The sequence below is a fragment of the Oryzias latipes genome, chromosome 7, assembly GCF_053564925.1.
Source record: "Oryzias latipes strain Hd-rR chromosome 7, Olatipes_Hd-rR_3.1".
NCBI classification, from domain to species: Eukaryota; Metazoa; Chordata; class Actinopteri; order Beloniformes; family Adrianichthyidae; genus Oryzias; species Oryzias latipes.
This window is the reverse complement of record NC_136243.1, coordinates 27,649,908-27,676,836: the sequence shown is the minus strand read 5'-3', so window position 1 is coordinate 27,676,836 and position 26,929 is coordinate 27,649,908. Positions and strand designations below refer to the sequence as shown.

Genomic DNA, 26,929 nt, shown 5'->3' with positions numbered 1-26,929 from the left:
CGCATTCTATTTTACATGTTCTCACATCAAACCTACAAACTTGTCCATTTAGACACATTTTTACCTTCATAGTGTTTCTTTAGCTGATTACTGCATGTTGGACCACTTTGGTAAAGAATATGGCTGGAGCTGGAGCTATGCTATTTGCTGAGCAGTTTTATCCACAAGCAAACTGAACAGGTTTGATAAAAGCATTGTAAATTTTAAACAAATCAAAAAGTTTTCTTTTTAAGAACACGCATGATCAAGTTTCCTTTTTTTTTTAAATCATAGTTTGTACTTTATTGCACATGCACTGATTTCTTCAGGGAGGGTCAGTCTATCACATGGAATCATTCCATACTGCAATAACAGTTTGGACCCCTGAATTCTGTCCCTGTTAGTACTTTCTGAAAGTGGATGATACAAAGCAGCTGGAGGATGGAAGTCAGACCGAAATGCATTCCAACCCAGAGGGATTACAAAGACAGTTGCATAACCAAGAGGTCATGAGACACCCACAACACTTACTCAAATGTTTTCCTGAACCAGAATGTTTTTCAAAGTCTTGAAAGAATTTACCTCCCACCAACCTAAAAATTTGTATATGTTTAAATATAAGCATTAATATAATAATAAAGATCTGAGTAATCTCGATTCAATGTTGATTCAATCAATTAGCTTGAGGGTTTGTCTGACTTTAAACTGGTCCGTGGCCTGAAAAAGATTGGGCACCACTGCTTTAAAGTAAAGCAAGCAGGGGTTTTTCTTTAAAAACAATTTGATGTCTATTCAAGTGTTTGCTGAAAAAGATGTTTTCACTTCACATTTCACTTCAACATGCAAGTCAACGAAGGTTCTAATTCATAGAGGACATTTGAAGAAAAGTAGTGGCATTTGGACGCAACGTTTTCTGTCTTTACAAGAAATTAACGAGAATTATTGTTTTCTTGAGGAATCACAAATAAACGTTAAAAGCTTAAATTATCCAGAAGATAAACACAGAACTGACACCCCTTCATGTTTGCTCCTAGATGTCACTTGTTAATATGGAAAAAACTGAATAATTGTTCTGACAAGCTGCATGTTTATGTTGCACATAGTATGCGTTTCCTATCCCAACTCAGAATGGTCAGGAAAACATTACAAGCCATTAAAGAAAACAAGCAAATCTTCTCCATAGATGAGCTATAAAAACCAACATCAGTAAACTAAATTCTAAAGCAGGGAAGTTTGAAAAATGCAGCACTGTGACTTTTCCCAGCAGCACACAAATCTTTACTAAACAAAACCTAAAAGCCCTTTTAAGCTCGAAATGCTCATGTACTCAGCAAACAACCAAAATGTGGTTCATGGCTCCTACTTAAATGAGTAATAAATCGTGTCACTAGCTGGTGACCTGAAAAAATAACAGATGGTCTGTTTTTCATGCTGTAAAAAACGTGTGGTTGTACCTCCGACTGGCACTTGTGTCGCCTTTAAAGAAATGAGAGGTGCCGATCTTTCAGTTCCTGTACTTTGCTGAAAATGTTTGTCCCTGTCCGTCTTGTGAGTGTGAGACAAAGTAATTGTGTCGTTCCTGCTCAGTATGCTGCTGCCATCGCCTTGTGTGATAACAACTGAGAGGAGCTGTGTTTAGGTGCTGTAGGGGGTCGGCGCTGGTTGGCTTGATGCATCCTTTCAAAAGCACTTTCCCTCATGAGTGCAGCACCGGTATGGCAGGGCTTTTCCACACTTTTCCACCTCACCACACATAAAACCGGGAGACAAAATGTATGTTAGGGTCCTGTGGCATTACTTTGATGAGATATATAGTTTACATCCCCAGGGGTTGGAGGTTGTTCAGGTTAGTCAGCAGAGGACTGCATCCTTACTTCATGAAGATGGTACGGCCCTGATGGCTTTTATCATCAGAGTGCATTAGGAAAGTCTGTAGCATGAATCCAATAGCCAGTAAGATTAAAGCTGCTCGCTTTCTTGAATAATACTGAGTTTGCTCTCTCTCAAATGCTTAAAAATAAAAAAAAAAGTCAAAAGCCACTTCATTTGAAAAGTCTACACGCATTTCAGGATTCTGTGTTCAAAACTCTCGTAATCATGCGTAGCTATGCACGTTTTTGAGACTGCTCCACTTAGAATAAGCATGGTCATTGAATCCACATTAGAAGTTAAACCAGTTGAACTTTTGACCAATCAGGGAGTCATGCATACATCACTGATTTGATAGTAATAGTAATTCATAGAAGTGCCAACTGTTTAAATATTAATCATGGAGGGGAAATCAATAAATGCGATTTGTGCCCGGCCGGAATTCTATGACACCTTTCATATATCAAAACAGAGCTGTGAAAGAAAAAGCCTCGAGCCAGATTTTCAAGATTTGCAACGCTTTGACATTTCGCACTGAGGCTCTTCTAATTGTAGGTGGTTGACATGGAATTTTCACAAACATGACACACACGTGACTTTCATCTGATGTTATGACAGGATCACAAAAAACAAAATTCATTTATGCTTAGAAGAGTTTGAGTATAATGGTATAGAATATGGCTTTGGTTGCCCCTTTGAAAAACTATTTCGGTCATATCGGTAAAATGACTGTCAGGCATGGCGTGCATTGCGACATTCTGCATTCAAGTCGATTAGGATTTTCCACGGCGTCCCCCACCTCTGTTTTGATACACGGCGAATTTGCTCTTAGACGCCTGGCCAAAAAGGTGTTCATAAAACCTGATACTTCCCGAAGGGGGAGGTACTGTCAAAAGCTTTTAGAAGTCTTGCGGCATGATTTAAGGGTCACAGCGGTCTGGTGGCATTGCGTTTCAGTTGGCACTGCAAAAATTCAGACACAACTTCAAATATCTGAACTTTGGCGAAGAATCCGCACCGTTTCAACCAATCAGCTTTGACCCATGACGTATAGATGACATAATCAGTGGGTGGAGTCTAAAACCAACATGGAGGAGAATCTGAGCTCTCAGACAGGATCACTGACAGACGGAAGTTCAGCTGAAAACGGTCGTGTCTTCCATGCATTATAAATGAGATATACAGTCTATGCTTCCATGAAGCGATCAGGCTAAAAACTTTGACTGGTGGTTGTTTCCACATGCGCCTGGAGCATGTAGGTTTTGAACATACTTTTGGACAAGTGTCCAGCAGCAGATTTGGTCAGCGAATCTCTGAAAAAGTACTGTAAGTTATTAGTAAAAATACTTGGAAATGTTTGTACACACTGCATTCTTCAATGTGCTCATTTATTATTCACAGTTTCAAGATTCTTTATTATTCATCGAATAAATAATTGGCCATGAGCATTTGGACACAATATATACCTCTGATAAAAAACTAAAAATAAAAATCTATGCATTTCCTAAGAACAAACGTTAAAAAATAAGAATTTATTTTAAAAAAAAGTTCTACAGCAACAGAATCCTTTTGGGTATCCTGCAACTTTAAATGAATGAGTCAGCATCACTTCAAGAACAAGAACCTTTTTTTGCCACAATCATTAAAAGAGAGCAAAGGTTCTTTTCTTTTAGTTGCTAAGCAGCATTTGCACAATGCTGACAAAGCATCAAATTTTAATCTGTGAATAATGATAATTGCTTTAATTCCATTTCTTCTCCTGAGCCAGTGGTTGAATTCCCTCGGCTGTAGTTAATTTACATCAGTGACACAAGACGCACAGGTGGAACTCTAAGCCCCTCAAGTGATCAATCTAGGTGAGAGGTGTGCAGGAAGAATTACCATGATTTATGGCCTTCTTCACTGTTATTTACTATTGTGTCAAAAGTCAGAAGATAGGAAGCAGCTCCTGGGAGCCCCTTCAACGAGGACAGAGGACATCAGAGAGAGCTAAAGTGTAATAATCTGAGAGACGGTGAGGGGGACCAAAAGTGATGGAGAAGAAACTGTATTCTTGCGTCAGTTGCAGTACAAACATGATAATAAAAGGCTGAAGGAAAAACGAACAAATGCATTTTACACAATAACCACTCACAACAACTTTTCCATGGCATTTCTCTTCTGTAAATAAGAATGAGTTGAGGATGTGACAAAGTTTAACTTTTAAGAAAGGAAACTGAGATTTACTCAGCAAAACTGTCACGAAAATGATCAGCAACACTCTTGTGATGACTCACACACCTAATACTGGATCAATACTTAGATATTAATGCTATTTTGGAACAGAGATACAGGAAACTAAATAGTATATTCATGGGTAATTTAGTGTCTCCACTCAAGTGCCAAAGTTGCATTTGTGGACACTGATAAGCCGACGGCAGAAGCTTTTAAGGTGGCAACACATTCCTATCATGCAAACACAATATCACTTTCATTCCAACATGTCCATTACCACCCAGATCCTGTCACAGTAATAATGTTACAAACTGAAACAAGCTTACGGGATTACCGACCTCTCTGAAACCTGCAAGCGGGGCTAAAAACAAACATTTGAAGAATGTTACTTCAGAGATTCTTCTTATGCAACAACAGAATGATCACAGGAAGCCATATTTAGGTTTTCATTTAAAAGGTTGGAGTCTTCAATCCTATTCAAAAAATCTCCAAAAACATCTAAAAAAAAAAATCTAAAAAAGAACAAAAAACAAAAAAATATCTCCGTCGCAAATGAGGGAATGTGATCGTTTGCATAAATGCCGGGAAGGCAGCTGTTTACCATCGATAAAGCGAGGTGCATTCATTTGGCTGTTCCAATGTCCTGATATGTGGTTGTAGTATTTTCCTTTCCTATTTATAGAACGCTCCAGTGCTTGTTGGCCTCCCGAGGAAAGGACAAGTCCTCGCTGAGAGTCATTTCTTCTAATTTCACATTATCAATTTTGTGCCAGCTGTTATCAGGAGATGCAAAATGAAAAGATGCGATAAGTGTACTCGCCACTTGAAAAAAATAGGGGGAAAAAATCCACTTTGATTTAACTAAATAAATAAATAACAGAAAACATATGGAAGAGGTCTGTCTAAATGTTACCAATGAGGCGAAAAGAGCACAGTGCAAACACTTGTTGTTATTCTCTATACTCTTGTTGTTATTCTGATCTGCTGTGCAATCCTGCAGGAAGTCACATGCGACTGAGGAATTTAAAAGGTCGTGTTTGTCAAAAAAAGTCCAATGATTATGCAAGAAAAAAAATAAGAAGTACAACCTCTTAACCTGCAAATCTTTGCTTTAAACTTCGACTAAAATCGTTGCACAAGCAGCTGAGCAGAAATATTTATCTGAAATCGGTTCTAGAAAGGTTAAGCTCTCAATCTAGATTCCATCAAAGGGCTTTGAATGCTCTGCCAAATACGCCAGGAAAACTGTCTGTCAGCCAAACAGACTGAATAGTGCTAGAAAGCTCAAATCATAGAAAATGTCTGCCAGTTCAAAACACTGAGGCTGATGAGACAAAGCATGGAAAGCATTTCTGCAGCTAACAGACAGGTAAGTGCATGGTTGGTGGTAGATTCAAACAGCTGAATGGATGTGGGATTGCTGTAGTTTAAAGGGTTGAGCTGTCCGTCTGCAAATGGTACAGGAAAAGTATAATGTGTAAATTATATTGGATAAAAGCTTCTAATAAATGTGTTATGGTAAACAATCTTGATGTAATTGGTTACATATTAGAACCCACAGATACAGACCTCACACACATGCAAAGAAGCAGGATGCAGACTCTGAAGGTGATGGTTTGAATCCCTTCGTAGCCCTCATGTCCTCAGAAAACAATCACACTTTCTTAAAAAAATTAAATGACTAAACTTTGGGGAGAAGTGCGTTGTTTGGCTTGTTTACCCTTAATAGACAGAAATGATCTAAACTAGTGACAGTACATGATAAAGAAATAGAATAAACAATTAGAAAACCCAATTAATGATAAGTATGTAAAAATTAAATAAATAAATTAGTTAAGCATGAAATGGGTGGGGCTTTTTAGGTTCCTCCCACTCCCTTTCAAGCAATTGAACTCCTTTTAACAATCAATATGTGTATTGATGATTATGAATAATTATTTTCAAATTATTTAAATTTGTATGTGGATGTTTATATTTTTCAATCAGACTGATAGAAAAGTAGAAAAAACGACTACCGGTAGGTAAAGTTTGATAATTGTACTCATCTCTTTCAAATTTATTGTTTGTTTTTATCTGATGGTGTCTTTTCTTATTTTGCATATAAAACAGAACAAAACCCCACAGCCCCCGGCACCAAATGTTTTTACCATCACCACCATCTGCAACATTTGTACCCAGTCCAGCTGTTTAAGCTGACTCACAACCAAGCTAATTAGTGCAATACACTCAATTGAACATGTACACACTGCCACTTCATGTTTTCCATTGAGTACTATTGTGCCTGTCCTCATATTATAGTATTGTATAGTACATTTGTAATTTTTTTTCAATTCGTCTATGGGATGGAAACCTTTTCAAAAGCTACTGTCTCCACTTTAAAAAAATTGCCCCTCAGGGATAAATAAAGTTGTTTGAAATCAATTTGAATATGAATTTTTAAAAAACATCCTTAAAAATCAATACATTGCATCCTCTTCCTCCTTTATGTCAAACAAAACAGTGAATAGTTACCGTACTTCTAATTGGAACTAACTGACAAAAGGGGAATTAAACTTTGAATGCTGAAGGCCTATACCACTGCAGGAGCAAGACTCAAAGATAAAATCCAATCAACTGTTGAATGCAACTTATTTTGAGTTTGCAGACCTTCACATCACAACTGACTGGAGGAAAACACAAACCCTGGAAAACACAAAAAAAGTCTACTTTTGTTAAAAATGGCTCATCAGGTTTAACAGAGGCTGCACTGAATTTCCATCTTCTTAATATAAGAATACACGAATGAATAAATATATAAATCATAAATAAATAAAGACAAAAACTTGCTGATTTTAGGCTGATTTGGTGCCGTTTCCATTCATTTATTAGTCTGTGAATTGTTATTCTGAAAATCATTGACACTGTGTGCACCCTATACAGTTTATGTCTTCTGTTTTTTTTCCTGCTTGACTAAATATTGACAGGAAATTATTATTCATCAAACTTTGACAATGTCTTCTAAGCATCTGTTTCCATAGTAACGTATTGTTCCCCCTGAACATGTAGCACAGCCCCTCCACGCAGCTGCTCAACCAACAGTGATTAAGCTTTGGTTGAATCAATAAATAAGCAAGTTACATTAGGAGGGCATTATCCCTGACCTAAATTACAAAAGCTAATGTACGTCTAAGCATTTTCCAGTTGCAAGAGGCAACTTACCGAAAATTCATTCTGAAATAAGAAACTCTTGTTTACTGGAATCTGCAATCAGTTAAAATTAATACATAAATTCATGTGTTTTTCTAATATCCCTCTCTTCTTCCCTCCTTTCCTTTTCCGTCCGGTCCAACACAAAAGATTTTGATTAAAATGAATAAAGTTTGTTCTCATATTACAAAAGGGGTTTATTCAGACATACCTCTGGTTTGTCAGAAGATTCATAATCCCTGTTAAAGTAAAATATGCCCAACACAAGAGGCCTTTAGCTCTCATCTGTTTGCCCAGCTGTTGGACAGAACAAGTAAAAAAAATGAATAAAAGAGAAATGATAAAAAAAATTATTTGTTCCTTTAAAAAAAAAAACAAATACACAACACAACCCTGCAATCTTGGTAGGAACTAGACATTAGGGGTGTGACGATAACCTCATTACCTTTTTCTTTTTAAAGTTCTGCATTTGATGTGTGATTTGAACTATAATAAACACATTCATCTTTGCTAATAATTTACTTTATCTGCAAGTCCTGTGTTCAAACTTCAAGGGCTTTTGGGGGAATTTCCATTGTATTCACTTCCATTACAAGCTGCATGCGTTCTTGAGTGCGCGACGCGGCCGCACGCCGTTGTAGGTACCATAACCATTCCGCCTGCAATAACCGTTCGGGGTCCTTTCGACTGAGGATAACGTCACACTACGGTAGCCCCACTTGGACAAACTATGTAGCGTGGAGATCTGTTCAGGCTCTACATATTTTCATTTCACATTTCCTTTTGTAACCTAAAGTTCTTTTCCCTCATAAGTCTTGTCTGAGTCTTGTCTGTAGTGTTTATAGAGAGATTTTGCCACAACTTTGTAAAAAGATTTGTGGCTGTTAGAATGAACCGGCTGCTCCACACAAGTGAACCGTGTCTCTGATCAGAGCAGCTGGAGTCTCGTAGCATCGTATTTGCAGGCAGGTAAGGTGCTTTGTTACAGTGTGCGGACCGGAGAAGGGTTCAGACTGCTTAGTAATAATCATAACGATAATAAAAGCACGTTTAGAAGATAATCTCGCTCCATGTTGGAGCTCTGTTTGTTTACAATGGGCCGCATAATATCTTCTTCTAAGGTAGTATTCCAATTTGTCCAGACCAGTCGCTATCTGACACGTCATCGGACAAGCGGACAGCCAATCACATAATGTGACGGCAGCACTTGCACGGTTATTGCAGGCCGAATGGTTATGGTACCTACACCGGAGGATTTTTTTTTTTTTTTTTGGGGGGGGGGGGGGGGAGGGGGGTCTCAAGAGTCCCGACACCGCGACTCTTGGGGCTTCATCTCCACGGTGATCAAAAATCCCACATCGTCACAGCTCTAATTCAGAGCGGTTTAATAAAGAATCAATCCCCGTTCTTCTGGGGGAAACCTTTTATGACTGTTTTCCTTCACTCCGTAACACCCAACATGAAGGCGCACCCCTCCCCCCCAACACTCTTGTGCGCGCTCTCACTCACTCTTGCGCTGAACGCTCTCCATCCTCTTACTCACGCAGCACACATACACATTCTGCAACACCTCTATAGTCATTATATTAGTTTCATTAGTTGTTACTGTTATTTGTTAATAAAGAATAGTGCGTTGTAATTCTTACTTGTATTAATTTGCGATCAAAAATCTCACACCGTCACAGCTCTACTAGACATAATTACACTTGGCAGCAAAGAACTCTCTAAAGAATCAAATGTACACCAGATAGTCATTAGATGGTTCTTTAAATATCAAATACCTCTGAATGTTTTGATTTCATTCAAATAAAACATGCTGAAATGTGGTTCAGTATTGAATCACAGGCCTCACAACCCTACGCTAACATTAGTGGAGCAACAAAAATGGCAAGCAATACTAGAGTTATCCAATCGTAGTTTTGAGCCAGATGCCAATTTAGACGAAAAAAATGAAGGCATAAAAGAATCACAACTGAGAGCTTTTTCAACCTGCATTTTTTTTCATGTTCTGCACCTAAATCACCATGACTTGAATTACGAAATATTGAGAAATGCAGTTTTAAGCCTAAATTCTTCTGTATGTGTCCTCCATCATGGAAAAAAAGCTACAAGAACATGTTAAAAACACCAAACAACGTTATTTTCATTGGAATGGATCTTGAAGTTTACTGCAGTGTTGGTGGGTTTTTAAATATTCTCCTCCTGAACATCAAAGTCAAAAATGGGACATGCTGTAAAGGTTTTTACAGGTGAAGGTGACCAGATTTGTTCTTGAAGCCTTTATCTATGCAGAAAATACTGTTCTCTGGGTTTAAAAGAAAATTTGGTCAAATCTGGTTTAATTCAGTTTATTTTTTGTCCTCCATTCCTTAAAGGACAAAAAAAGGAAAACGTCATGGCTCTGAAGGACTGAAAAAACTCATGAAGAGCTATTAGTCTGAAACTCTCCAGGGCCTGAATCCTGGATCAATGAAGCGGCTGCACTTCTATTCCCAAAGCTGGCATTTCTCCTTGTTAGAGCCAGAGGCCACGACCTTCAACGGGAAGGTTAAAGCTTCCAACACAAAGATGGAAAATGTGCTGCATGCTTGACATCTTCTCCTTTTTATCCCCCAATATTTTAGTTTACCATTATTTATTGTCAATAGCAACAAACGTATTTGATGTGATCAATGTTTAAATGTGTTTCAGGACCGTGAACCCAAAAGAATAGAAATGTCAGTGATGAAAGTACATGCTTGAATAATATGAAAGTGTCAACAGTATTCAACAGTCACCCTAAAATTAAAAACATAAATCTATCTGAGCAGGATAAATGCATAAAAATGTGTTTCCTAACAAAGACGTGTACGATAAATGTTTTTAGAGGCAAAGATGCTAAATGAAAATTTGGCCCTGTGGTTCAGTTGTAACTGCAATGGCAAAGAATGTGGGAGGTAAAAAAATACCCCCATTCATGATTCACTCCAAAAATATATATAATGCACGACGTTGAGGTGTCCTTACCAACTTGAATAGGATCCCTGCACGTGTGCAATAAAGTTGGTACAATTGGCCTTGGAAAAATACTTGTCTCAAAAGATTTACTGTGAGGTTGAAGAGAGAAATAAATATCACAATGCGCCTTAACGACTGTCCAATATACCCTTTCTAGATTTGAAAAGAAAAAAATAAAGGTCTGTAATGGAGCAAAGCGTCCTAAACTACACTAAACTGCAAAAGGGCTGGCTCCTCAGTATTTAAGCATAATTTTTACCATTAAGAGATGTGTTCAATGTAAAAAAATTGTAGAAAAAGTTAAAAATACTTCATAAAAAGTTGCATTAAATTAATTTACTTACAGCGGGCATTTTAATAGTAAAGTAAAAGCCAAAAACAGATTTGTGAAGGGTACAGACCCATACCGAAAAAATTAAGGCATATATAAAAATTGATCTAGATGTGCGAGTATCAGCAGTATCAGTTCAAAACCACAGAAAAAAAGAACGTCGGCAAAAAGCTAAGAAAGTGATCAGGAAGTAAATAATTGGTTTCTGGCCAACTATGTTAGTTCCTCTTTCTGTTTTGCTCCATGTTCGCCTTTTTATGACGTCCAGTCCCAATCTTGCTTCCACCAAGTCGGTTCAATTACAGTTGGCTGAAAGTGAACTAAAGTTAGGGATGTGTGTAGCCCTGTGCCAGATGTGTTGTGCCCTAAATTGCTAAAAACTTTAGAACTTTAAAAAAAAAAAAAATGTAAAAAGAAAGTGAGCATCGAATACAGCAGCAGTAATGAAACTACTGAAACAGCTCGAGTATATCAAAGAAATCATTTGAGAACTGTGCCACCCCCCTCTCCCAAAAAAAAAAGCGAGCGATGCCGCCCCTCAGCTTAACTCCTCTGGAGCCGGATCTAGATTGGTAGTTTGTTCACAAAAAAATTACACAGCCCTTTTTCCCCCCCCAAAGCACTTCAAACAATACCTGAATAAATCATAATGAGGCATTTTTATAACCACAGAGAGCAAAACAGCCTAAAAGACACAAAAAATGCCTGAATTGAATGTTTGAAGCTGCTACGTTGAGGATATTTTTGCTTTTGTTACTTATAATAAAAAGTGCCAGTGATAAAGAAAAATAGTTCCGACGTTAAAAGGCATTTTCATTTATTGTTTTAAATGCCAAATAAATAATATATAGATTTTATCCGTTTAGATAAAAGAATTGGACAAAGTTAATAGAATCTTTTATCAATTCTTTGACCTTTGGAGATGCGCATGGACTCATGTGAGAGGGAAAGATACACATCGCTGCCTAAAACACTTTTTGAGAGCAGATTAAAACTAGGTACCCTTTGAACCAAGCGGTCCAACATCCGTTCTTATTTGTCACTCTTTGGGATGGAGCAGAAAGCTATCAACATAGTGGCACACAGTAGCTCATCTGTCCAGCCTTGATTGGAGCGGTGCCTATTAGGTTGGCCGACAGAGTCAAAGGACGGGCCCGGAGTGCAGATGGAAGCGGGGTGATGTATTATGTATGGGTGAAAAGTGTTTTTTCTGTGGGGCAGCTGAGGCCCTGGTAGGAGATGAACAGATTGACCCAGCCGGACCGTCACACATTCACCCCCCCCCCCCCCCCTTCCTCTGAGACTGTGAGCAGCCTCCATGACCCTGACCCTGCCCAGCACTGTTGGCTAATACACCAAGAAGACCGTCATTGTGTTGAAATATTCATTTTGACACCTCAAGGTTATGGTTTTGCACAAAATAAAAGACTTGTGCAGTATTATTAAAAAAATATTTGAAAAACACAGGTGTTTTTTAGTATATTAAGCTGTCTGCAAATGTCAAAGTTGCAATTATGATAGAATGGATTTTGTACATTTTTAAGCAATCAGTGTTGCTCAACTACAGAGCTCTGGACATGACACACACAGAAAATAAACTTTTCCTTAAATTAATTATTTGTGGTCACAAATTAGAATTTTGTGACAACAATTTAGTATTTTAAGCACACAAATTGGTATTTGATGGCCTCAAATTAACATTGTATTACTATTTTATTGGCACAAATTAGCCTATTGAGCAAACAAATTAGTATTCTGATATAATCAATTCCTACTACTACTCAGAACACAAAAAAATGCTGATTTGTAACCAACAAGATTCTATTTTCTATGGATAAAATGCTAATTTACACTAACAAATTACTAATTTGGGTGAACTAAAGTCTCAAATGAGCATTTTGTGCACTCAAAATAGTAGGAATTAATTAAACAAAAAATACTAACTAATTTGTGCACACAAAATGCTAACTTGTGCCAGCAAAATCCTAATGATTAAATTTGAGGGAAAACTTTTTGTCTTGTGTTTTTTTTTAGGTTATGTCCAGGACTCCAGACAGATCTTAATCTTAGCAGGGGCAAAAGAGATCATTCTCATTTTTTCCATTTAGCTGGCATACTAAATTGATTTTGTTAGACCAAGCTAAACAAGTCATCGTATTTGCACACCGTCTTTAAGGTTTTTATTAAATTATCATCTTTTAGGTCCATTTTCTCTGAGTCTTGTTTTTTTTTTCTTTTTTTTGTGAACAGATACTTTGTCACATTTGAACGTCTCCCCTGTCCCCCCCCCCCCCCCCTTTTTAAGTAGCAGGCGTGTCTGCAGCTTTCCTCTGATTAGAGAACACTGGAGGTTGCAGGGGGTCAGACACATCCTATTTGTTAGCATCTCCTCTCAGTCACTGTCAAAGTCACCTTTACTGGCCCCCAAAGTGCAACAAAAGCCCACATGCGAAGCATTTGCTGTCCTCCAACCCCAGCTCTTCTCCAATGATGAGTGACGCCTCGGCTAATGTAGTCACAGCTGAGAACAGCATAGGGAAGGAAAATTAGAGGGAGGCCGAGGAGAAAAAGCTCAGCAGACAATCTCCTCCCACAGCTTGATTGCAGGATGCACACCAGATGGGCTTTTGGTGCACAAGGAAGATCCACATGAAGGAGCTCTGCAGTCAGCCTTATATTGCAAGAAAATTGCAGAGTCTTCCTCCTGATGGAATTTAAAAAACGTCCGGGTGGAGAGGAGAAATCTGATGAAGCCAAATTTTAACATTTGTGCTCAACTGAACTATTTAGTCTGTGGATTATCACAGGTTTAGGATCACAGCCGTCTGTGCATTTAAATCCTACAGTCATTGTTTCTATGTCATTCTGTCATTGTGGTTGGACTTTTTGACTGTTATTGCAGTGCAGCAAAAAGTATATGACAATTACAAAAAGAAGACCTTGACTACAGCTAATCTGAGGTTTTTGATTAGGATTTAATATACTATTTTCATCAGAAGCTTGTCACCAAGGAAATATTGAACAGATTCCACCTGAATCCAGGTGTATTTTATTCTTGCAGTGCTGTTTGTTAATTGTATTTTTATCAACAGGTTGTTTTTGCTTTTTTATCTGACAGTCCTTTCCAAAATTACACCAGTCACATTAGCGCCTTAAAGACAGAATAAAAAATATATCAGAAGCATGTTTTTCTACAACGATGAAGCTCTCACTGCGAGTATTGTCTTTATTTTTCTCTACAAGATAATTTAAATTCCATACAACTGTTTAGCAATTTTATATCTCAAAATGAAAACAAAGCAAGGATTACCGATTGAAAATTAGGGGAGGGATTAAAAAACTTAACAAAACAGAGTCTTGGACAGCAACCATTATTAAAAGAGAACAAAAGTGATAAGCGGAGAAAAGACAGGAGCACTCGGGGTCAGATCAGCAGCCACTCATGAGTCCTCGCATGTCTCCAGTCTTGGCCCGCAGTCGTGTTTTCACAGACCATAATAATAAAATACCCTTTAAAACCCCAGAGAGAGGAAACACTGAAAATGACACGACAAAGAAATGTGAAGCAGGTTGTTGTTCCAACCGGCGTGGTTGAAGCCACTGGATGAGCTCTTCTGCACCCTTTCAAAATGAAATCTAAGAACGCCCAAATATGGAAGTGACCTTTGAGTGTTTGAAATGAAATAAATCTTAAGTCTTCATCACTATTTAATCAAAAAGCATCTGGAAAAGTTCAGCCTGTCCAGAACATTAATTTGGGCAAGTGAGAGCAGAGAACATATGCAAACATAACAAATGAACACAAAACGCCTGTTCAACTGCAAAAGACTCAATCACACATTAGCATTTAGCTGAGTGAATCCTCCCTCCACTAATTGAGGGATATTAGGAATCCAATCTCCTCTTCCTCCTCTCTTCAACAAGCACTTGTGAAATGTTTAACAATAAGGTGAGAAAAAAAGAATCATTTCAAATGTCATGCCCCTGTTGCATCTTCCCAGTAACAATTGATTAAACTAATTTGTTATTTACCAGCAAGAATCATTCAATCAGTTCCAACACAGTGGGACCAATTCCAAATAAGGTTCAAATCAGGCTTTTGCAGGACTGATACAATCTGAAAAAGAAGAAAAAAGTAAATGCTGCTTGATTTTCTCACACTTTCTCTTATAGAATACATCTGTTATTGTTTGAGAGGCAGCCGAAGCACCAAGTGTAACCTTGTTGTTTCGCCCTGTTGCAGACAGTCAATACCTTCATCTCATCTGAGGCTCTTTGATGGAGGAGCTCAGAAACAGCACTCGATATCCTCCAAACAATATACACTACAGTAAATGAGGCAATGCGCACAAACACCACACATCTGATCTGGACCATTTCTCTTTTCAGAATCTCATCCTATAATAAGCACTGTAGTGTACTGAGTCCATAGTTTTTCTTCAGAAGAAAAGTGGATTTTTGATGGCAACTAAACCACTTGAAATGTTTCATGGGTGAAGCTCTTAAGAAATGACTCATTGGATTTCTTTGTGTCTCTATTTTGTGTTGCATCAGAAGCTGGACCCATAAGTGCTGCACTGGTTCTAATGTGAGCCGTCTCGTACCTGGGCGTCGACCAGGAGGTGCCTCATCAGGCTCATGGATTTCTGCAATGTTTCTTTCTCAGGATGAGGAAAGGGTTGCTGCACCTCCTTCTCCTCCTTCTCCTCCTCCTCCTCCTCCTCCTCCTCCTCCTCCTCCTCCTCCTCCTCCTCCTCCTCCTCCTCCTCCTCTGGAGACTTGGGTCCAGTCACCATGAAGCTCGCAATCTGGTCGTTCAGGCTGTTCAGAGACTGTACAGCTAGAGGGAGACACAAGCAGTTAAATCATTGTAGATAACAGCAAAAAAAAAGAATATTATGTTGGGCAGAAATTATGGATTAAACAGGTTGTAGACGTTAACATTGTTGGGGTTTAAAACAGGAAAAGAACACTGATCTTCATAAAATTAGAATTATCTGTTCATACAGCCAGTCATTTTACTTAAGAAATCCAGAATAATTGTTTGAAATCTAAAAACAAGGATTGAAAAAGATAAAAATGAATAATGATAACCGTTAGGCAGAATTACCAAAAATTGAATTTTATACATTATTTTGAATCAAGCTCTATACAAATGGTTTGTATTAGGGATGAGTTTTTAATTGTAGTTCATTTTGATTACAGTGATACAAAAATAAGTGATAATTAGAAATGAAAAAATATTTGTGAAACTCAAACCTGGCAGTTAGTCTTAGAACATTTAAAATCTAAATTTTTGTTTCCAGCATCATGACAACGAATGCCAGTCAAACTTATTTAAAATAGCATCCTTAAAATTGAACCAAAAATTACAATGTTAAAAAAAAAAAAAATTTCAGCTCTTGAAAATTTAAATAAAATGACACGTAGCTTCACTTAGATCAAGCAAGTTGAGTTTTTTCTTCATCTTAAATCATGTTGTTATCTTGTTAAGAATTTGGAGCAAAATAATTGTAATTCATTTTTAATTCAATTTTTGCACACAAAATGCTAAAAGGTGCTAATTTGTGCGCAAATTGCTAATTTGGTGGCTACAAAATTCTGAATTGTGCCCACAAAGTGCAAATTTGTGCGAATAAACTACTAATCTGTAGCCAGAAGTTATTAATTTGAGGGAACAGTTTTGGGATTTTTTTGTACAGTCATGTGAAGGGTCTCTGTGTAAAACTGCTTAAAACTTGGTAAAATATCTTAAATATCTAAAAACAAGGTTTCTATTATTTGCGAGTATAAAAAAAACCTAAGAGTGTGTTCTTGATTAGAGTTTTTTTAGAATTATAATAGTCTAAAATATCTTCCAAATGGGGCCCTCTACAACATACATAAACATTGTTTGATTAAGAACTTCCAATCTTTTGGCAGGAACCAAGATAATACACTAAATTCCTACTGTCACACTGTTAGCAGTTTTCTCTGTCAACACCCTCCCTGGTCCAGAATGTTCCACATCCGCCTGCGAGACATCCTGTTTTTGTTTCCCTGTTCTTGCCCTTGTGTGTCCCTGGCAAACCTCTCCTTTCAGGTTTCCTCCCCCACATGAAAAATTAGCAGCCCTTACTGTATTTCCTCCATCTGAAATACATGCGCAGACACTTCCTCATTTCACTTTCCTGATGCAGTCTGATCACTGAAGCCAAAAACATCTGAAGTCACCTCATTGGCCCACTGCAGTGGAAGTGTTGAATGAAATAAATGCATCGTATTAAAGTGATTTCCATATTTCAGTGCTACTTTGCATAAGTACCTGTTGTATTTTTCATGAGACGCCATACTAGCTCCTGAAGTCTCATTATCTGTCTTTCCAGCGCAGAATTTTCCAAAAATTGAAAATTACAGCTTTTGTCAGTTAGACAGAGAAATGAAGCTGCAAGGATTGACCTTTGGTCCAAAGGGGATCTCATTCAAATTCTGAACCACATCTGTTAATTGTAGCAGAATGTCATTTCTAAAGAAAATACTTTGTCCCTGTGAGTAGGCTGACTCCAGCATTGTTGAGCATCGCTCAGGTTTCAAACAAAAACTCTTATTCAGAGATGAGAGAAAGAGGGAAGCAGCGTAGATTAGTGCGTTATGCAACTAAAATAAATAAATAAGTTCTTTCTCGGTGTGACATTTTCAAGCAAACAAGCTTTGAGGGGAAAATGTGACAAGTCGACACTGAAGGCAGCAGAGATAAGAAGGGAACGAGGGGGCTGAAGCAGAAGACTGTGTCCCCTGGAGGTGAAAGTGGAGCAGACGTCAGACTCATAAATATGGGAGCCGGGCACTTGTCGCTTTATCTCAAAGAAATTATACATTAAAAATTTGGGTTGAGTTGATTGATTAAAATGCAAAAAGAACTCTTTTTCTCATGTTTGCATAATTTCTCTGCAGTTGTGGATAAAAGCAATTTTTCAGAGAAATGTGATCCATCTGCACAGTTCTTGCGCCCTCTTGTGGACACTCCCTGAATAGTGAAGTATTTTGATCAAACCAGAACAATTTTATGATTTTTAATAAAACATTCTCTATTATTTGAAGGATCTTTAACTACCAACAAATCTGTGGGGAAATATTTAATACAAAAGGCGATTTTGTTGGAATTTGAGCCCAGATAGTCAACTTTAAGGGCAAAATTTGAAAACAAAAAAAATAACAACAACCAAAAAATAAAATAGAGATTCTGTTCAAACACCTTTAACCCTTGTGCTATCCTAAACACGTTAACATCTGGAGTGGGGTCATCTAGACCCACTAGACAGTGCTCTGAACCTTTTTTCTTCAATGATTTGTGAACCTCACTGGTGTCCATGGATTACATGAAATCTTTCCACCTTTATCCACCTTTGTCATGGTAGGGAGAACAGGTCAATGTGAGGGTGGGGTCATCTAAGATAGCACAAGGGTTAAGCAGATTTTTTAGCTATAGAAAAAAAATAATATTGCATCGTCATCCAAAAAGGATCCATCCTATGGGGACTATGTTCATCTTTAAAAAGAAAAAAAATTGGGAAAGTTCATTAGATGTCCATCATGAATTCCAGAACTGCAGCCACCCTATCATAGATTGTTTAAAATGTCCAAAAACAATTATATGCTGACTGGTTGATGCATGAAAAAGACAATAAAAGCAAACATTACACAGATCCATATAATGCATGCATACAGATGAGACATGTAAAAATGACTGCAGGGAAACTACTTTTTTTTTTTTAAATAATTGCACAAGTAGACTTTTAATAACACTACTGTGTCTATAACATGATATTTATTACTTGTTCTGGTTGGTCTTTCCTGAACTAAAACTCAATTTTCCATAGTGACCATTAGCACGCAATGCACAGACTCCAGTATATAGAACCAGTTTAAATGTAGAGTAAACAAACACCACTGAAGGGATTCAAATCCATAGGCATTGATTGTAGCAGCCAGACAGTGCACAGAAATCAATGCAAAACATTTTGTTGCACCACACAATACATTAACCTTCTCTGAGCATTTTAAATATCAAATGGGATCATGAAGGAACTCAACCAATTCTAATTACAATGCTTTTGAAGATACTATGCCAAACTATCAGTTGAGCCATTCATATCTAGATTCCTGCAATTATTATTTAATTATCAAAAATAGGAAACGTTAACCCACATCCATCCATCTTATCAACTCGCCCTGGGCTCGCGGGGTTGCCGGAGTCTACCCAGCGACTGAAGGGCAAAGGTGGGGTTCATCCTGGACAGTTGGAGGGCAGGGCAACACAAACAATACACTCACTCCTAAATGACAGTTTAGAGTCACCAGTTAACCTAAGAAGCATGTAAACTAACACCAGAATTAGTTTATTTCCAGCACAAATATAACTGCCATATGAAGCAAAGGTACTGAGATGGGGAGATCCGGAAGCCAAGTTACAAGAGTAAAATATAATTGTTTTAGTTTTTAGTTTAGTGTTTGCAAGTTTATATTTAGCCCACAAAAAAACTTTGAAGTGTTCTATTGGTCCATGTGAGCAAAACGAGGCAACAATCTTTCAGGCTCCCAGGGAAAAGAAGTCCAATGACAAATGAGAAGAATTTAGAAAGGCAAACTATTCATGAGTTCAGCTGTCAGGCTAAATATTAGTGAAGGAGTTTAATAAATTGGAGTATTTTACACCATGAAAATCAATTAATCTATTGCTCTAAGGTCAGACATTTATTTACGTTGCACAAAAAACAGTAGAACAGATTCCCTGTGACTCACCATGAGCTGACTGGATTCTCTGAAGAGCAACAACAGTCACTTCAGTAAATGGCAGACAGTAAAAGATTCAGTATTATAATGAAAGGAGTTCTTGCTAAATGTCATACCATAAACTGTTAAATGGCCAAAACAGCTGCCAAAAGGTTACCATATGGAAGGAATTTGGCCCAGAGGCCCTCCGAAGAGGAGATTCGTGGATGCAGTGAAGGACAGGAGGATCGTTTTTGTGGGTAAAGAAGAAGTAGAGGGAAAGGTCAGATGGAGGTTGTTGTCATGACCCTGAAGGAAGCAGCCAAAAGGCTAAAAAGGAGTTTCTTGTTCAAGCTTTTCATACTTTTGCCTATTTTCCTTACAAAAAAAAAAAATGAAAAATTGAATTCCCCACTGAGACTACTGTTGTGAATTTGGGCTATATAAATAGAATTGAATAATACATAAAATAACTGTTTTGATTTTAAATATTTATCTTTAGTATATGATTAACTACTCAAAGAATGGTACATTGTTGCTCAACACTGCCCCCATGCGGGAGCAGTTAAACATTGCTATTGAGGGCTGTGCGGGGGGGGGGGGGTCAATTTGGTTTAATGCAAGTAAAAATAATAATAATTAGGGTTCCTATTAAGATGCTCAAAAACACAAATATTTGCTTTAATTTGTAATTTGATTTGGTTTGAAATGGTTTATTTCAAGCAATCAAATAAGAACAAAAACTTTACAATTATCAGTTATACTTTCATACAATGACGTATCAAACGTGGGATAACTAGACATTAAATTAATTATTGCTTGAAAGGGAGTGGAAGGAAGCAAATTTATATAATCCCACCCCTGTTCTACCGTAATCATTTTATTACATGATTTATCGTGATCAAAATCCTTCATGGTGTTAACAACCAGAACCTTGGACCGGTCCGGTCCGGTGGACCGAGTGGTTTGACGCAAATCCTGCAGCCTTTAACCCAAGTGTTAAAGGCTGTTAAAGGCAAGTGTTAAAGTAATGATGTAAGATGAAATGAGAGTGATGTGACGAGAACAAACATCTACACAGAAACCTATACTTTCCAATACATTTTAGAAATATTTATTTATTATAGAAATTAAAAGTAAGTAATTGTTTTAGCAATAAGCTTGTTAGATATTTTTATTAAAATTTTTAGGATACTTTGGATAAAACAGCAGCACACCTGAGATCAACATGCCGACGATGAAGAAACAGAGATAGTGCTGAAAGTGAGGAACACACAGACACACACATATACACGTCACTGGGTTGGTTGAGCCGAAGCCCGGAGGTGATGCAGCAGTGAATTATAGAGCTCATCTCTGCAGAGCTCATTAAATCCCTGCTAATCGTATCTGTTACTGCTGTACAGGGCGAGATCAAGGGAGAAACCGAGCCTCTGTGTGCTCTCATGGTGGCACAGGGTTGTGCCACTAAGTGTGTTTCTGAGTGGGTGCATGTTTGAAGGAGAAATCGGGCTGTGGTTCCCCGAGTCTACCCACCACTCGCTGCAGCAGACAACGCCTTTACCCTAGAACATCCCCCTCTTCTTTTCTCTGAACTTCCCATCAGCCTCCTCATCTCTCTGTTCTCATTCTTAAGGACTAAGATCTCCTCTTGTGTGATCATCAAATCAAAGGCTGGACAAATGGATCACAGGCTGGCTTCATGATCAGCTCTATTCCAGCAGGAGAAATGAGTAATAAAAGAAGAATCCGGCGTTGGAATTTATAAAACCACAAGTCAAAGTATTTTATAGTCTATCACTTAAAACAAGATAGTCCAATAGGTTTCTCAAAAGCACATGAAAACAATTCTTCATTTGTGACAGATACAAGTCAAAATAAGAATTAAAATCAGAGTAATACAAATGTTATCAAACAAAATTCAGGAAACAAAAGCTTTTAGAGACATTTTCAATCTCAGATGCTTCCAAGAGATGAAAGAGATGGATACCTGAAAGTGATGCTGTGTGAACACAGAGGCCTGTTATGTGGGTTTAAGGGGGGGGGGGGGGGGGGTAGAATGATTAACGCATGACAAGACAATTTCCTTTCACTGTCATCCCTGCTGATTTTGCTGCAGGGCCTGAACGGCTGCTGCCACAAAACATAAACAGGAGGGATTACATGTATAATGGAAGACTTGTCTCAGGATGTCAATTAAAACTGAACAGAGCTTTTCAAGCACCTTTTTTTTAACTCAGAATTGATCCTTAGACATTTCCTCAGGTTTCTGGTTTCATTGCAACATGAAACACTCTGAATAATCTCTTCAATCTCTTATTGTGGTCCAAATTTCATTGACTACTATTTAAGGGAAAATCTTAATCCTAACCCTGTTTGTTTACATAATTTTCGGTGTGGAGGACGGTTGTCTCCATTCTTTTATTGACAGAAGGCTACTTTAGAAAATTATTTAGAAAGGCAGGAAAAAAAAATTGCCATTTCATTTACTTTACATTTCATATTTGCGTCAACAGAGTCGATAACTACTTATTTTAGATCCAGTATCTCTCTATAAATCAATTTTTTATAAATCAATTTTAATGTCATTCACTCTATTTGTTTGATTACACTTACAGTTGCAACTTCAGAATTGTTTTCAGAAAATAAATTATGCATTTGGAGCACTTTTTTAAAGCTAAACAAAAAAATTCAGGTGAAAAAAGGAGTGTCAAAGTGTAATTTGTTTTGGATTGGAAACTTGAGATAGAAAAAACAAAAAGGGGAATACAATTTGGCCACTTTAACATGTTGAAGCTTGAAATCTATTTTAACTTAGCGTTAACTGTTAACTTTCTCAACGTATGCATTTAATTCTGAAACAAGTTTAAACTATGTTCACGTCACCCTCTGCAACACAAATATAAATGAAAAAGTCATATGTAAACGACCGTTTTCAGGCTCTATGTACAAAAACGTGTGGCCATTGAATGTGTGTTAAAAGTTAACCAGATCAAACTTTCACCAATCAGGAACATGGATTTAGTAGCAGCAAATGGATGGCATCCCTTTTAATTCATAAAAGTGTCAACTGTTTGAATATTGATGATAGAGGATAAATCAATAACTGCAGTTTGTGCTGGACGGAATTCAATGACACCAAATCTTTCATATATCAGAACAGAGCTGTGAAGGAAAAAGCTTGGAGGAACATTCACCAGATTTGTACCACTTCAATATTTTGCACTAAGCCTCTACCAACTACAGGTAGTGGACATACGCAAAACTAAAAAAAACAAGAAGAAAAAGCCCCTCCTGGCTTGTTCAGTGTAAACACTTTGGGCTAAACGTGTCAAATGCCTGGTGTATCCTTGATTTTACTTATTCGTGATGGGATTGTGGCGCCGCTAAATTGTTCACAGTCATTTAAATAAATAAAAACATAAATAATCTCTCTTTAATTTGTGCAACATCAAAACATCATCTTGGTCATTTATATTCTGTGGATTGGTTCATCTCACTAATTTTGGCCAACTTTTTCAGTAATTGCCATCAACCGAAGCATAACCATACTAAGCTGACAACCTGAAGTCGTTTCTATGGAAACAGGGCAAAAGTAATGTGACACCTTTGCACTTCCAAGGAGGATAACAAAAGCTTCAAATCTGATCTTCAAAGCTCTTTTAAGAAATCTCATTTAATTCTTACTTGTTTCAGTTCAGATGCAGAAAATGTTTGAAGTGGAGCCAAAATGCAAAGCAAGACAGAAAATAAAACAGATAAACTAAAGAGACAGGCGCTGCAGAAGAAGACATCCCTTAAAAAGAAAAACAAAGCAGCATTAAATAAAGTACATAACCCTAAAACATCAAGAACTGGACATTTGGAGCAGAAAAACTAAAAATCAACCATCCTATCCAACAGAGTTGGATTTTAGAAAGTTAAAAAGAAAATTCTCAAAATAAACATAATAACAGACAATGAAAGATGAGTATTTTGTATGTTTTCCATTAGTGTTCTCTTAAACTGAGATTTTGTTTGTTATTAAAACTGGTTTTCTTCTGGCTACTGAATGGGCCTAATTTGACCAACAAATTAGGAGGTCTGTTAGTGACAGTTAAATATGTAAATTATTTATCAACTGATCAAAGTTATCCATTGAGATGAACTGTTGCACAAGTGAAAAGAGATCAAATCCAGATAAAAGTTTTATCAATGCTCAAAAAGGCACAAAAGCCTCCGTTTAAAAAAAAAAAAAAATCCTAAAGCAGTGAGTTCTATCATAAAAGTACGTCTTTCATAAAAGTGGAAACTAAGGTCAATATAAATAAAAACTAACATATTTTTTTCCTCAAAATTTGTATTTGAAAAAAGGATGTTGGAAAGTACAACTTTTGAGATTTGAAAATTAAATGTTAACAAATTTCTTATTTTTTGTTCATGACAGCAATTTGCCATCATTCATATCCAAATAATTAATAAAAGAGATAAATCATTTTGTATATATATTTTTTCCATATATGAAAGAAGAGCCTAAAAAGGCTTTGAGTACTTGTTTTAATTTCAATTGTTAAAAAAAGGAAAATCAAAAAATACTAGATATGCAAGATAATAATTGAAAAGTGGCTCACTATTGTAATATTTTATTCTGAAAATTTCTTATATAAATAAAGTTCAAAAGACTTCAACATCATTAAAGAATTAAAATATTCAAGGTGCAGAATGAACAACAAGTTTTTTGGGTTTTTTTTCCAGTCTAAAGTTTAAACAATATAATCCTGGCCAATTAATAAGATAAAATTTTAAAAAATCTGATACAAAAACTCTGCTCTCCATGTTTTCTGTTCACTGAGACAAATAATAAACATTCTTTTAAATCGGGGATCTAAAATTTCAGACACAATTCTCTATCCCTTTTGAAATTAATAACTAGTTACAACCACATTAGCAAACATTTAAAATATTCACTAACATGCAAGAAGTAAAAAGAACTGCAGCAAAAAAACAGCTAAACATTCTAATTATAGTCATATTCTCAATTATTGATTCAAAAAAATGCTATTTCTGAATGAAATCACTTACAAACTCATCTTCACGGCACCTAATTGGCAACTATTTCTCCAAATGTTTTGCCAGGAAATCCATTTTAATGAGTGTAGGAGATGGAGATGAATAAATAGGGACTTGTAATGTCATAAATAACCAGACTATTAACATGAAAACCCCAAAACAGTGCCATGAACATTTACTGGGACAAACTGCAACCTGAGACAATAATTAAGTAAAGCAGAAACAGCTGTGAATTTTAGTTCATTAAAGCAGGTGTGATTGGGACACAGAAAGACCTGACAAAAGCCTGATAAATTATTTCTTTTTCTTTTTCTTTTTATCTCAAACACAACATCCGGTTTGGAAGTCAGCGGTCAACATTTGAGATTGCCATGTATTTCTCATCTCCTGAAGAAATCCTAACAGACGTGGATTTTCAGGACGGGAGAACAAAAACACTGCAAGAGAGGATTTATGGAGAGGAGTGTTAAAACATGTGACTGGGAAAGTAGTTATGCAATTTTCAAACATCTCACAGAGAAATGCTGCAGGAAACATGCAAACCCTTTATAAAAGATTTCTCTACTGTTTTAAGAGACTTTGTTAGGATGGAAGAGAAAAAGAATAATATTTGTCTGACCAGCAATTTTTAATTAAAATCTTATACCTCTAATAGGTAAAGAAAAGATAAATATTATTATTTGTTTTTAAACACTTTTAAAGGATTTTCTTAAAATAAAAGCACCACAAATTATTTTCTTTCTCCATTTTTGGCTCTTTGGCTTTGTAAGAAAATGCTTTAAACAAGCAAAGGGTTTGGAGTTTGTTAATTTAAGTTTTTTTTTAGTGTCATTCATGTCTACATTTTAACATGTCAGATAACTGAGAAAAATAAATAATTAAAATAAAATGAATAAAAAGTAAAAGGTTTAAGTTACTTGAGTGGTTTACTTTAGCTTTATTTTGATTATTTTAGTTTTCTCCATATTTTTTTTAATTAAATTCCACACCAATGTGTTAACATTTTTAATAAAAGGAGGAAAAAGATGAAGCTCTACCAGAGTCTTAATAATAGAATGCCATGTTTGACTTGGCTTTCTTACATTTGTAGTTCAGCAGGAGGATCTTATTTTGACACTGTCTTTTAAAAGGAACACAGAAAAGTCACACAAAAAGAAGAGTATAACATTGCTATAATTAAATTACTGTAAATATTTAATCACTGCATTTCATAAATTAATGACTTCATGACCACCAAAAAAGAATGGTGAATTTCTCATAATCGTTGAAGTGGAGCTCTCGCTTTCGCTGTGACTGGACCAAATGGCTCTTTTAGTGTTAAAGGTTGCAGACAGACTTCTTTCTGCATTAGAACATATGAATTTTCAATAACACACACATGTATTGATATCATCTACCGTAATGGCCTTAAAGTTGTGTGCAGTCTTTACCGTGGGCGAGCTATTTCTGGATGAAATCTTCAAAATATCACAGATGCAATCTGTGTTTATGACCTTCACTGTCCCATAGATACGATCTGTTTGCTTACTACCTGCCTCACTAGTTCTACATCTGATATGAAATCTGCCTCCTGAGAAGAATCACAAAGAAACATCACAATCATTTTAAAATGGGTCATTTGTATTCAGAATGAGTCCCATGTACCAGGCTGTGCAAACACACAAATTCCATATTAAAAATGGGACTCACTGGAGGATGGAATTAGGATGGTGAGCATGCAAAGATTGAGTGTGCTGACTCTACAGGCAGCCACTTCTGCCAGCTTACTCTTTTATTTGAGCTGTTACAGTAGTCCTGTTTAAGCCCCGTGAACTTGCAAAGGCAGGTACATTGCACTTTATTTAAATTTTTTTCCAAATTTCACCCAGTGCTGTTTGCTGGATGTGCAAATTAGGGAGACTTGGGAGCAGCTTCAAAAAAAGGAAAAAAAATCCCCTGAGATGTAAACACTTTTGATAAAACGAAGATGCAAACATAATTTTATAAAATTAAGAAATTTGCACCGACGTTAAATGTCAAACATCCATACGTATCGGATCAAAATGATATTCTTTCACACCTTTTTGGATTTCCAGCATGAACGACTTAACAGAGTGAGAGCTTTGCATCTGACACATGACTCTGATGGGATTTAGCTCCTCTGATGTCGACCTGCTGGTGCACACGGATGACTTGCATTCATCTGTGATTAACTTGTCAATAACAGGCCTCGAGGAAACCATTTTTATTACTCATCACTCATCTTTTCCTTGCAAGGGATACCTTTCATTTTTATCATTTGTGCCGGTTTTTAATATTTCTGCTGGGAAAAGCTTAAATCAAATATCAAAAAAATATGAATAAATTGAAATACCACATCCAATTAGCATATAGAAAATGTAGTCATGCTGACTTGTAGGGATGTAACATAAGTTTGAATCTTTGTAGGCGGAGCTCGGATTCATTTACGAGTTAAAAGGTCCTTTATAGAATCAAAAACAAAGAAAAAAGGCAAACAACCTCTTTCATGGCTTTCAAATGTTTCACAACGTAATTTTATAAGTTTTCCAAATT

At 36.8% G+C, this 26,929-nt stretch overlaps 1 protein-coding gene across 6 annotated transcripts in view; it reads right to left on the bottom strand.

The window, feature by feature from the left end:
• kazna (kazrin, periplakin interacting protein a) overlaps positions 1–26,929 on the bottom strand; it is a 172,509-nt gene that overhangs the window by 140,345 nt on the left and 5,235 nt on the right. For 5 of the 6 annotated variants that reach the window (XM_078949904.1, XM_078949906.1, XM_078949905.1 and 2 more), the window contains exon 2: positions 15,181–15,416. In XM_078949904.1, coding sequence (XP_078806030.1) covers positions 15,181–15,416 — 236 coding nt within the window. Of the gene's footprint in view, positions 1–15,180; positions 15,417–24,388; positions 24,501–26,929 lie in introns of those variants that run through there. The other variant, XM_011476908.4, reaches the window with a different exon arrangement.